This window comes from Poromitra crassiceps (genome assembly GCF_964638095.1).
Source record: "Poromitra crassiceps genome assembly, chromosome: 2".
Lineage (NCBI taxonomy): Eukaryota > Metazoa > Chordata > Actinopteri > Beryciformes > Melamphaidae > Poromitra > Poromitra crassiceps.
Genome location: NC_139624.1, coordinates 77440632 through 77454708, shown reverse-complemented (window position 1 = coordinate 77454708; position 14077 = coordinate 77440632). Strand labels below are relative to the sequence as shown.

Below are 14077 nucleotides of genomic sequence, written 5' to 3'. Positions count from 1 at the left end.
CAGTCATCGCATCATAGTTACTGATCTAACAGATAGGCTGTTACTTGCGTTACATTCTTTGGCCACTTTAACCTCAAGGTGCCAACAAAGTGGTAAATACAGCTCAGAAACTGATTTCAATTTAATGCTGTAGGCTCTGTATCAACTAAATGACTCATTGAGATGGATTGTTTTGCAGTGTATAGCCTACTGTACTTTGCAGTGTATACAGTTCACATCAGCCTCATTTGAACACCGTTTTTTATTGAGTTGTTTCATTTGTCTTTCTCTTTCCTTAAGAATTGGCCCCAAGCCCGTACATTGCTTGGATATAAGGTGGATATTTTTGCAGTGCACTGTAAGATTGTCAATGAACACAAAGCAGTTGCGAGGGCACCTATGGTGTAAAGTCCAAATGACTTGACTTGGTTCTTGACCCACAACAGCCATGGCCAAGTTTTAAACACTCTCTGCTGTTTCTACTCGTGTCAGCAAGATTCTTTTAAGCAATGAAACCATGAGGGATGAATGAAACAATGTGAGTTCTCGTGTCAATGGATAGTGAAGGTCTTATCGCACAATTAATTAATGACAGTGATTTAACAATTAATCAACAATGTACAGTGGGGAATTACTCCATGGACCCAATGACATGGTGAAGCTAGATGTACGTTTACCATGGGTGTATCTTCTCTGACGATAGTCTCACCAACATCTCTCTCCTTCCTCCCTCCTCCTCTTCTCCTTGTTTCTTCCTCTCTTCATATTCTCTCTCTCTCTCTCTCTCTCTCCAGAGAAGTGTGATGAGGCTCTAGCATCTCCTCTTCCTCACACAGCCTTCACCAGCTCCTCTGTCTTCACCAATGGATATGCACCTGGGTATGCCAAGCTCAACAGGAGAGGAGGTGGGTACGCATGCACGCACACACACACACACGCACGCACACACACACACACACACACACACACACACACACACACATACACATACACACACACACACACACACACACACACACACACACACACACACACAGTTATTTTTATTGACACAAATAGTTAAAACATTTGGGTCCAAACATTTAAAAAAACACATGAATATGATAAACCCATAAGTAAAAGTAATAAAAAGTAATTCAGTACAATTTACAGCACATGTAATACCATCAGTCCATAGAAGCTTGCTGGTGCTCTAATAGCTCAAGGCAAGCATGTATCATCACTAGGGTTCTTTTATTAGTGTTGATGAAAAGTGAGCTCAGTTCAGTGGAGTCATGTCCGTATTTTACACAAATGTCCTGCGTGACAGGGCACACCAATATGTGTTCTTCATTTTGGATGCCAGTCTTACAAGAACACACCCGTTGTTCTGGTGGTGTACGACTCCACCTTCCCATCTCTACTCTCAGTCTGTGAGAGGGCAGTCTGAACCTTGTGAAGGTTATTTGCAGGTAGTCTTCAATGTACGGACACTGTAACGGACACACACACACACACACACACACACACACACAGAGACACACAGACGCACACATTACATTACATTATGTCATTTGGCAGACGCTTTTATCCAAAGCGACTTACAATAACACATTTTTGTCAGCAATAGAGCGATCAACTATGCAACACAGTCTATGACAACTACAACATCTGAAGGAATAGTGGTAAAGTTAAGTTAGTAATTTTTTTTATTATTTTTTTTACCACACACAAAGACACACAAGCACACACACACACACACACACACAGAGAAAACCCCACCAGAGAGTAACATGCATTTATAAATTGGGATACAGTACTTTGACAAAGGCAATAGCTTGGATGAGAGGAGTTTCCAAAATTTTGTGTACAGGCATCAGGCGTCAAATCAACTAGAATGTAAAAGTAGGTCTTCCACTTTAGGCTTTCAAAATAAAATCTGTGTTGTAACGTTAACCTTAATATTCATTTTGCGTAATGCTTTACAGCCACACTTTGACTCCATATGTAATCTTAACATCACGGGTATTTTGAAGGTTTCTGTTTCATTTGTTGAAATACCTTTTTTTCTCTCTCCAAAGGTGATCATTTGAAAGCCTTTCTTCTGAAAGTAAATCGCGGTATTTCCGTTGCTAGTCTGGTTAACTTTCGCTCTCTTGACACAACCCAAAGATTACTGTCGTGTGTTTCAGAAAGGTAACATTCGTTTAAGTTTCTATACATTGATTATATGTTTATCCGGCCGTGACCATAATCGTGGGGCTGCCACAGTTTATGTATTGGAGACAATGTCACGTCAATCCACTGGTTTAAGTGTTCAGGTCACCTGCAGTCTGTAACAATGAGTTTTTCAACTTTTTTTTGACAATTGCACCCCTTAAGGCCACAACAGACTCGTCCGTCCGCCTCGAATTGGAGCCGTCTCGCCGTCTGCCGGTGCCAGCGAGCCCTACATGCTAGGACGTCAGTCAGCACGTTGGTTGCAGTAAACCTCCGACACACTAGATGGCTTCGGGTGCACTAGGCGGGTCGTGGCGCACTACTATGACGTAATCTCGCTGTTTACCCAGAACTTTCAATCATGGCGGCGGCGTTGGATGCTCTTGGTTTATTGGCAGCGCTTCCTCCATGCTGTCTGCTGTCTCGCAGTATGCGCGTCACCGGATATATGTATGCGGCCCAAGGCAACGGCCAATCACAACTCTCGTGCAGCTGACATCACACACGTATCGTCGCCGCTGAGTTACATTTTGGAGGAGCCCCCGTCAGCCGACGGCGTCCCCTCCCCGCATGACACCGTCCACCCGCCGTCATACGGGGAGGGCGGGGCGAGGCTCTGACGGACGAGTCTGTAAACGCCTTTATCCCCCCAAAATATTTTGTTGCACTGACACAACACTCAAACACAGATTCAGAGGTACTTTTGCTAATGCACAATAATTCAATCGCATACTGTACACCACACACACACGCACACGCACACACACACACACACACACACACACACACACACAAATGAGTAAACAACCGATGAATGAACACTTATATAACACACTCAGAGAAGAAAGTGCACCATGACCCACCCCCACTTCACATACTGTAACTGCTCTCTCTCTTCTATCTGTCTTCTGCTGCTCCTCCATCTCTCTCTCTCTCTCTCTCTCATCTTCAGATCCGGTCATTATCTCAGTGACTCAGACTGGAGCTCCACAGTCCACAGCACAGAGAGATAGGGCCAGACAATTACACCCCTCCATGTTTATACAATTAATAATTCATACTTTTCCCATCTAATAGTCACACTACAGCTGATGCAACAGAGCTCAGAGCTGGAAAATAAAGGCAAGGTAATCTCCTTTGTTTGTTTAATCACACAACTAATATCATTGCTGAGCGTAGATAAGAATGGACTGCTCCTCCTTTAATGGTGTCATCCACCAACAAGTCCTGTGCAGAGAGAGAGAGAGGAAGAAAGGAGGAGACAGAGAGAAGACCGAGAGAGGGAGAAAGATGAAAGAAACAAGAAAGAGAAGAAAGGAACAAACAAATGAAGACAGAAACTTAATGTTAGTGATAATGGCTCAGTGTGAATATAGTATTGGTACATTCCTTCCCTGGTTTGTCCCCTTTCATTCAGGTTCCTTGGGGACGGAGGTTCTGTAGAGAAGTGAAATGCATGGAGCACAGAAACTGAATTCTACTGGGGGTGTAGTTGTACTAAAATCACTACTCATTACAACTCATTTAATCTATGATGTCGTTTCTGTTGAATAAGTGAAGAAAATAAGTTAATGGGGTCACGCGATCTCACTTGTTTCCTACCTTGTTCCACCTGTAATCTTGTAATCTTGTGCTGAGGAAATGACTCCATTAGTGTTCCTGATAATATCTCACTGTAAGAGTGGTGCAGGATAATATTTCACTGTATGTAAGAGTGGTGCAGGATAATATCTCACTGTATGTAAGAGTGGTGCAGGATAATATCTCACTGTATGTAAGAGTGGTGCAGGATAATATCTCACTGTATGTAAGAGTGGTGCAGGATATGAGGACAGCGGTGAGGTGTGCAGTCGGAGTGATGGATGGGTCCAAGGTGGAGGTGGGATCACTTCAAGGTTCGACTCTGAGCTGAGCCCTTTCTTGTTTGCGATGTTGATGGACAGGCTGACGGACGAGATCAGGCAGGAGTCTCCGTGGTCTATGATGTTTGCGGATGACATTGCGATCTGTAGTGGGAGCAGGTTGAGGAGAGGTGGAGGTACGCACTGGAGAGAAGAGGAATGAAGGTCAGTAGGAGCAAGATGGAATACATGTGCCTGAATGAGAAGGACAGCGGAATGGTGAGGATGCAAGGAGTTGAGGTGGCGAAGGTGGACGTGTTTAAATACTTGGGGTCAACTGTCCAAAGTGAGGGGGAGTGCGCAAGAGAGGGTGAAGAAGAGAGCGCAGGCAGGGTGGAGTGGCTGGAGAAGAGTGTCAGGAGTGATTTGCGACAGAAGCGTTTCAGCAAGAGTGAAAGGGAAGGTTAATAAGATGGTAGTGAGACCAGCTATGCTGTATGGTTTGGAGGCAGTGGCACTGATGAAAAGACAGGAGGCGGAGATGGAAGGGGCAGAGTTGAAGATCCTAAGAGATTTTCGTTGGGAGTGACGAGAATGAACAGCATTAGGAATGAGTACATTAGAGGGACAGCTGATGTTGGACGGTTTGGAGACAAAGTGAGAGATGCCAGATTGAGATGGTTTGGACACGTGCAGAGGAGAGATGCTGGTTATGTTGGGAGAAGAATGCTGAACATGGAGCTGCCAGGCAAGAGGAAAAGAGGAAGGCCAAAGAGGAGGTTTATGGATGTGGTGAGGGAGGGCATGCAGGTGGTTGGTGCCACAGATGAAGATGCAGAGGACAGGAAGAGAGGGAAACAGATGATCCCCTAACATCGGGGACACACCAGACGTGCCTCCATCGCGGAAGCTTCGTGTCGTGGAGGCAGTTTCATCTCGGCATCCTTGTTAACAGGGGAGGCCGATCACACCGCCGTCGCATCCGTCTCGCGTCCTGCAGCGACAGTTTCCGCGTCTGGTCTATTTTAGACGTGAGCCGCGAGCGGCCGCGTGCATCCAGGCATGAAGTCACTACAAGTTGTGACCTGTGCAGGTCCATTGCGGAGCAAGGCGGAGTGCTTCTGGTGTGAATGGCCAGGCTCCTGATCGACGCTTCCGTGACACGCTGCGACGGAGAGGTGTCCCAGGCGTAACGGGAGCAGACGAAAGAAGATAATGCCCGGATAATGTCACTCAATTCAAGAAAAATCTTGAAACACAGAAAAAATTACTTGAGAAGGCTTTTTTTTGCAGTGTGCTCCAAAATTGTTTCGGTAACCTAATAGGTAAATAATATATACCAGTATATAGAAAATCCAAAATGAAGCCCAATGCAGTGTTTCCCACAGGATTGTGAGTATTTGTGGTGGGGGACCGAAGCCCCCCTAGGGGGGTGCGGGGCCATGCACCCCCGCAAGATTTTTTTTAAACATTTTAAAGTAAAATGCATGAATTTGGTGTACTTTGAGAAAGCTTAAGAGCAAAATGAAAAGGCTAGATCTATGAAGAACATGTCATCATTACTGTGCTGTGGGTTTACAATGACAAACTAAATTTCTCTCTAGGTAGGTAGGTAGGTAAGTACTTTATTAATCCGTGAGGAAATTCAGGTATCCAGTATAGCAGCTCGCAGGCCAAAGACAAAATGAGACATGACATAGCACAAAAAACCAACAAACATGACAATACAGGACAATGCAGACAGTACAAGACAGTAACATGACAGGCAGGTTTCTAGTTAAATATTAAGAAGTAAGAGCCAATTAAAAGATTAAAAGAAAGATTTAAAAGTTACCACAATACTAAGATACAATTGAACGGTAACTAAAATACTAAAATACTAGTTGTCAAAATTGCACAGTGCCCATATCTAGTCAAATTGCACAATGCCCATATCTAGACCACAGCAGCATCTGAGTGACGCTCAGACCCCCATACAATACTAAGACACAATTGAACCGTAACTAAAATACTAAAATACTAAAATACTAGTTGTCCAAAATTGCACAGTGCCCATATCTAGTCAGATCAAATTGCACAGTGCCCATACCTAGACCACAGCAGCGTCTGAGTGGCACTCAGACCCCCATACTGTCACTACTGGTCTGGCGGGCCCCAGCCCCCATCGCCCATGAGGCACGCAGTCTCACCTTATAGTCCTGCTGCGTGCCGACGATCTCCTGCCATCAACAGACTTATTAAACAGCCTGATGGCCGTGGGGACGAAGGACTTCCTGTGTCGCTCCGTCCGTGAGCGCAGGGAGATAAGCCGCCCGCTGCGGCCGCTGCTCTGAACCTCCAGGATGTGGTGAAGAGGGTGTGTGTCGTTGTCCATGATAGCCAACAGCCTGCTCATCATGCACCTCTCCACCACGGTCCCCAGAGGGTCCAGGCTCCTCCCTAGCACCGAGCCAGCGTGATGCTGCCACCCCAGCAGACAGCAGCATAGAAAAGGGCGCTAGCCACCACCGACTGGTAAAACATGTGCAGCATCTCCACACAGATGTCGAAGGACCTGAGCCTCCGCAGGAAAAACAGCCGGCTCTGGTCCTTCTTGTAGATCGCATCCACATTAGCGGACCAGTCTAACTTGTTGTCCAGGTGCACACCCAAGTACTTATAGGTCTGCACCACCTCGATGTTGCTGCCCCGTATGCAGATCGGTTCCACAGGAGGCTTTGTCCTGCGAAAGTCCACGATTAGCTCCTTGGTCTTAGTGGTGTTCAGGAGGAGGCCGTTCCGCTCACTCCAGTCGCAAAAGGCGCTCACCAGGTCCCTGTACTCCGCCTCCTGCCCCCCCCCCGCACACACGCCACGATGGCTGTGTCATCAGAGTATTTCTGGACGTGGCAGAACTCCGAGTTGTACTGAAAGTCTGCCGTGTACAGGGAGAACAGGTAGGGTGCAAAGACAGTCCCCTGAGGAGCCCCTGTGCTGCTCACCACCGTCTCCGAGACGCAGTTCCCCAGCCGGACGAACTGCGGACGTCCCGTCAGGTAGTCTATGATCCACACGATGAAGAGGGGGGCCACCCCCCCTCTTCATCATCTTCTCTCTCAGCAAGAGTGGTTGGATGGTATTAAATGCACTCGATAAGTCAAAGAACATGATCCTCACATGACTCCCCGGCTCTTCCAGGTAGGGGTGGGTTCGATGTAACATGTAGAGGACAGCGTCGTCCACTCCCATACACTCCTGGTACCCGAACTGCAGGGGGTCATGGGCATGTTGGGTCTGCGTTCTCAGTCGGCAGAGAAGCAGTATCTCCAGTGTCTTCATGATGTGAGATGTGAGGGCCACCGGTCTGTAGTCATTGAGCTCGGCCGGCCGCCCCGCCTTGGGAACCGGCACGAGACAAGATGTTTTCCACAAGACCGGGACCCTCCCCGTCTGCAGGCTGTCATTGTACAGGCTCTGAAGCGGCTCCGCCAGTTGGTCAGTGCAGGTCTTCAGCAGACCCCAGGGCACACCCCGTCTGGACCAGCTGCTTTCCCCGGACACAGTCTCTTCAGCTCCGCCCGCACTTCCTCCACTGTGAAGGTGGAGGGGGCAGCCGGCAAAAGAGGGGGGTCAGCCGCTGTGTCGGGGCTGCAGGGGACGAGGGTGGGTGGGGCAATAGGGGCTGAAGCAGGACAGTGTCTGGTGGGTTCCGAGTCAAACCTGTTGTAGAACACGTTGAAGTCATTGGCCCTGTCGAGATCTCCCGCCGTCGCCGGGCTGTTGTTCTGCTTATAGCCCGTGATGGTCTTCATTCCCCTCCACACCTCTCTGGTGTTGTTGTGCTGCAGCTTCCTCTCCACCTTCTCCTTATAATCCTTTTTGGCCTGCTTCAGGCTCCTCTTCAGCTCCTTCTGCACCTGCTTACGCTTTTCCTGGTCACCATCCCTGTAGGCTACCTTTTTCTGGTTAAGGAGCCTCTTGATGTCACTGGTGATCCAGGGTTTATTGTTAGCGAAGCAGCGGACGGTCCTTGATGGTGCGATAGCGTCCCTGCAGAAGGTGATATAGCTGGAGAGGCAGTCCGCCCTCCTGTCAATGTCAGTGACCCCACTGTTCCCCTCTGTGTCCTGCAGTACCTCCCAATCAGTACATTCAAAGCATGCCTGGAGAATCTCCTATCACCCCTCCTATCATCTCCTAATATCCTCAACATGCTTTGCCACTTTTGTGAAATGATAGAAGGCGAGGGGCCAGTTAATAAACAAACAATATACATTTTTCTGTAGCAGATTGTAGGTTTTTGGGGTGTCAGCCGGAGTTTAGGCTGACAATGTTGTACACACCGGATAGTTAGTTAAGTTAGTTAGGTTAAGTACATACATAAGTGCCTGGGTAGCGAGCAGATGGCGGTATTTGACAATTTAGCAGCTAAATCATAGATTATTGAAAGATATTCCATATTCCAGACTGAAATGCTATAACAGAAGTATTGGCCAGAATGACATGAACATTTATTGGACACTTATTCAGCGGGTATCTTGCATGTTGCGTTCAGGTGCACTGTAAAAAAAAAAAAAAAAAAAAAATTTTGGTCAACATCTTTTTGTGGCGGTCAAAATCCTTTTGTGGCGGCCCACCACAAATTCCTTTATGTATGGGAAACACTGCAATGAATATCGCTACTGTATAGCTGCATAGCTAGACTGTACTGTAGCTGTATTTAGCTGTGAATAAGCTGAATGGAAAATAAATAACTCCTGCTCTCCTCCGCCTTAGTACCTGTCAATGGCTGAGTTGTAATTAGGAGCCCAAAATGGCTCTGGTGGGACCCGGTATCTCTCTCATCTGATGGAAACAACATTTGCATGGAGCCTCTCTCTGTGTCACAACCTAGACAGGATCTCCACTGGGTTCATCAGCAGATTGACAAACCCATGAGATTGAGAACGCTGACTTGCTGTTAAATCTCGGTGTACGTGGGCTATGATGGACAGCAGGACGTTATCGCTACATGAGCTTGTGAGTAAAATACCCCACAGGCTGTCATCCTGTTGAGCAGACAGGGGCTCAAATTTAGGCAAGTAAAGTTTCATCTTGTCCTCTTTCTTGTCCTCCAGAGACACTTTGGATGATGAGGTCCTCACCTCATTAGCATAGTATAAGAGGAAGTATAAGAGGAATATAACATGGGGGGGGGGGGGCACAGTTAACACGTTGACTGCCACTGACGTATTAATACGTCAAAAAAAATCCAGCGGTTCACTGCCATTGACGTATTAATACGTCAAAAAAAATCGTTTTTTTTTTTTTGACGGTGCTACGTGGATCAATGCCCCCCGCGTCTCCTATGGAGATATTGGAAGTATTGAATGTGTATAATCTATTTTACCAACCAGCTAGGTGGCGACGGTCCTCTCCCGACAGAGAAAGTCAACCAAAAGCAGCCGCCTCCCGCGGCTGCTTCCTCCATTCTCAAGGAAATGGCTTGGCGATTTTACAGTCAGAAACGAACGAGCCTCATTCTCATACTGTAGGCGGGGACGCTTTCGCGCTGCTGCGGTGGGGGGTTCCAGAAATGGTTTGGGTGGGCAGCATAAAGCCTAGAGTCGCACGGGGCTTCATCGGGGCTCTCAAACCCAAGAGACGAGTGAGACCTATCCACACTCGCTGCCAGGGAGGGAGGCTGCTCAAACTCGCTGCCAGGGAGGGAGGCTGCTCAAACTCGCTGCAGCAGCAGCAGCAGAACACTCGCTTGTGACAAACGCAGGCTGAAAGCCACTAGACACGCCTACGGAGGGAGGAGTTGAAGGAGAGGGCGTTCGGAACTATATTGTTTGGATGTCTGATCTCTCACTGATGCCAAAAATAAATGGTTAAAGTGACTGTTCTGCCTGTTTGATTGAATTTCACAAAACTGCGATTATCTCAGCTTTCACTCTCAGACGCTAAAACCATGCTGTACTCAACGGCTAATATCTACATAACTACTAACTCTACAAACTAACTCTTTTAGACAGAGAAAGCACACATTCTATTAGTACTTTTGTGAACTTTGTGTTGACAAACTCCAAGCAGAAAAGAATCCTCGGCTCTTGTAAAATGAGCCAGAATCCTCAAAAAAACGGCTTGGCAAAAGCTACCTACAGCAAAAAAAAAACGGCTGGCAGTCAATGTGTTAAAGTGGACACAGTTTTCACCCTGAAATTTGGCATGGAGGTCTTTGTGTGTGTGTGTGTGTGTGTGTGTGTGTGTGTGAAGGTGAGCGTTTGTGTTCATTCCAATTGGCTAAAGGGGGGGGGGGGGGGGGGGGGGCAATTTCGGGACTTAGCGCATGGGAGGATCTCAGTTTATGGTCACTCACAGTAGGTGGCTGGTTGGCTTGGTTCCAGACTTAAAACTCTTTATATAAGGATTTTTCTAACAACTACAGTATGGAGAAAATGAATGGGGAATTATGTCGCTGTTGAGCTCTATACAAGCAAAGACGATGAGATTTCAAGCAAGACACCCCCCGGGCTCTATCTTCCCAAAAGCGCTAATTTAGCGTTTGCGCTCGTTTAACGCCGTGCGCAATGCAAATTGGGGGCGGACACAAGCGCATGCCTGTGATAATTGTACTGGGCATTGGCTGCACAAGCCAAAGCAGGCGTTTCAGGCATTACCCTATCGTCAGCAGCGCGCAATTACTTTGCGCTAAGAGCTTTGAAAAGGACCTTTTACGCGCAAATACCTCGCGCTCTCGGAGCGCACCCGTAATCTCCGTGCAGCGCAGCGCAGTGCAAAGTAGAATTCCTTTTGGAGATGTCATTACGCACAGCCTAGACATCAAATTATGCTGCTAAAATTGGATATTAGCAGATAATTCAGTGAGGCAATCAACTATAACTCACTGAGAAACTTTTATCACATCGCAAAGAGGGAAATTAATTGAGAAAACTTGTTGGACAATGGACATAGGCTATTTACCTTCAATAACCACCAGGAGGGTCGTTGGCACCACAGACAATCTGTCAATAAGCTCTCTCTGTCCTCGCATGAGTGAGTACACTCTATTACGCATGGAGAGAATTACAGCATATTGCATGCATCGCGCAAACAGCCATTGCGAGACGGGAATCTGATTGGTTTTGATTGACGTAATGCCCAGCCTTGCCTGGCCACGCCTGTGAATAATTCTGGTCGTTAAGACCGCCCAAATCCCGTTTGCGCAGGCATTTTGGGGCGCAGATGATTTTGGCATGGCTCTAATTTGCGCTTGCGACACGTGCCATGAACCCGGCCGAGAATTGCATCCACAACATATTTCGGGGCTGTTTTAACTTATAAATCATTACAAATATGCACCCGTGAGGTGGGCATGCTTTTTTCTCTGCTGGGCGGGTCAGCAAAACTCGGCAGAACACCTGGCGGACGGTGCAAGGCGGAATGCTATCTTCCGTGCCTTAAGGCAAACAGGTGCGCAAGCGCTATTAGGGGATAGTGCCTGTCGGAAGATAGGGCCTCCCAACTGCAACTCACTTCCTGTAATTTTGTCACGGGGGTTTTGCCCATGGTTTTCCACGGACACGCCCACTTAGGAGACTTTCGGTAGGTCTGAGTCTATTGGAGTCAATGGGAGAAGTGAATGTGATCTCAGATTATCACAGATTATTTCACCCCCATATTCATCAAACTAAATATTCGCCCCATTTTCCGAAGCCACATATCTTCTGAACATTCTGACACTAAAATGACATTTTTCGGATCAGGAGAAAATTAAAATACGGTAGTTCAAGACCTGTCTCTGTCTCAGCAACACACCCTCGCGAGATTTGGCAACGGGAACTCACGTTGGCAGGGAGCGAATAGCTAAAGCTACCGTACATTTGAAATTCGTTGATGTAGTAGCTAAATCTGTGGTTAGAAAACATATATTTTTTAATCAAATATCTTAGTTACAGCTATATTGAGCTAACAAGGGACAGCTTTGTGTTTACATGTATATGTGTGGTTTATGTGGAGTTTGGGAAGTCGTGATCTCTATTTCGAGTTAGCTTGCTAGGTCAGCACTGACCCCACGTCACCAGGCACAGTCCTCTCACGACACTTCAGGGGAGAGGTGACCATTTAGGAGACTTGCTAGTACCGTTTGTTAGAATTGGCGGAGCCTGCGTTGACGCATCTCTATAATTGACTATCTCTGATACAAGTTAGCATTGGTCAAACAGAGTTTGTTAGTTGAAAATCATTAGTGAGAGATTTTTCACTGATTTAACTCTTACACAGAAGCAAACGGTCAAAATACACACACACACACACACACACACACACACACACACACACGCACACACACATACACATACACACAAGCTCACACATCCATTAATTAACACGTTGAGTGCCAATGACGAGATATCTCGGCTTACAGAATCCAACCGTTGAGTGCCAAAGACGAGATATCTCGGCTTAAATTTTTTTTTTTTTTTTTTGACGGTGGGACATCGATCAACCCCTTTTACGTCTCCTATACCAATATTGGAGGAAGAGAATGTGTATAATCTATTTTACCGACCAGCTAAGTGGCGACAGTGCTCTCCAGACAGAGAGAAAGCCGAGCAAAAACAGCCGCGGGAGAAAGCCATTCTCAAGGAAATAGCTGGGCGAAAACGCTTTCGATTTCACACACACACACACACACACACACACACACACACACACACACACACACACACGCGCGCGCACACACACACACTCGAGTACCTTTGAGCATAAATAAGACCAGAATCGCAAAAGCTTCATCAAAGCTCTCAGCCGACACCCCAAGAAACGAACGAGCCCGTTTTACAGTAATCCAGACTCGCCCGAGAGCGGCCGCGGAGCCAGCAGCAGCAGCACAGACGGAGGGAGGAGTTTGGAGACACACACACACACACACACACACACACACACACACACACACACACACACACACACACACAAACACAATACAGTATACAGACTTGCCCAAGGGCACCCATAATCACAGGCACGTGAGGTGGTTCTAAAAATCCATTTATCTCAAAACTCTCTGAAAATCTCTGAAACCATGCTGTACTCAACGGCTAATATCTACATAACTACTAACTCTACAAACTAACTTTTAGACAGAGAAAGCACACATTCTATTAGTACTTTTGTGAACTTTGTGTTCACAAAGTCAAAGCAGAAAAGAATCCTCGGCTCTTGTAAAATGAGCCAGAATCCTCAAAAAAACCCTCTGGCAGAAGCTAACTACAGTATTGAAAAACGGCTGGCAGTGAATGTGTTAACAGAATCACATACATGCACAGGGAATGCCAGCTGCACATACTGACACACGCTGTAAGGGGAGGCACAGAAACAATGGGATAGCAGCACTCATAATAAGCATATGCTGTGAATGCTGACAGTTATTAGATGAGTTTTAGAACTGTAGGCGTGCATGTGTGTGTGTGTCGGGGGGGGGGGTATGATGCCAAAATGATTTTCCAGCAGGCACCCGTCACCAGACCCTGGTCCCTACCCTGCCTGTTCATCTGACCTGTCACACACACTGTTCTCAATCTGTGTGTGAGAGAGAGAGAGAAGAGGGAGAGAGACAATATTTGTATTAGTTTGTGTATTTGTGTGCTTGCATGCGTGGTGGTGTGACGGGCCGGTGGTGCAGCCGACCCCGCGGGCCTGGAATCCCACCTCAGCCGGCCCTCACTTTCATTGCGCCACGGGGTTTGTTTGACCCTCTGCCTCACGTGTGGGCTAGACTCCTTAGTGTGGCCAAGCATGAGATTTGGCCGCTAATCAAGAAAACATGGCCACTGATCCTTATGTTTTTCTCCTCCTACACTCTCTTCCATTCTGTCTCTCTCTCCTCTGCTTTGTCTTATCCATCCTCTCTCTGCCCTCCATCACATGCCTGTCTCCACCTTTCTCCCTTCCCCCATCTCATTTTCCCTCTCTACTCTATCTATATTTACAGTAACCTTCTCACCCTGATAATACTCTTTCCAAATTGTACTCTTTCCAAAGTTTGGAGAAGTTGCACTGTGTCCTTCTCTATTACAGAAGCGCATCACAAGTGCAAC

General features: G+C 47.0%; 1 protein-coding gene across 1 annotated transcript in view; it reads left to right on the top strand.

Annotated features, from left to right (window-relative positions):
• LOC310772489 (contactin-associated protein-like 2) overlaps positions 1–14077 on the top strand; it is a gene marked incomplete at both ends in the record, with an annotated part of 736946 nt that overhangs the window by 298187 nt on the left and 424682 nt on the right. Inside the window, one exon of the mRNA XM_083632310.1 lies at positions 774–884. Within this exon, the coding sequence (XP_083488436.1) occupies positions 774–884 (111 nt within the window). The remainder of the gene's footprint in view (positions 1–773; positions 885–14077) is intronic.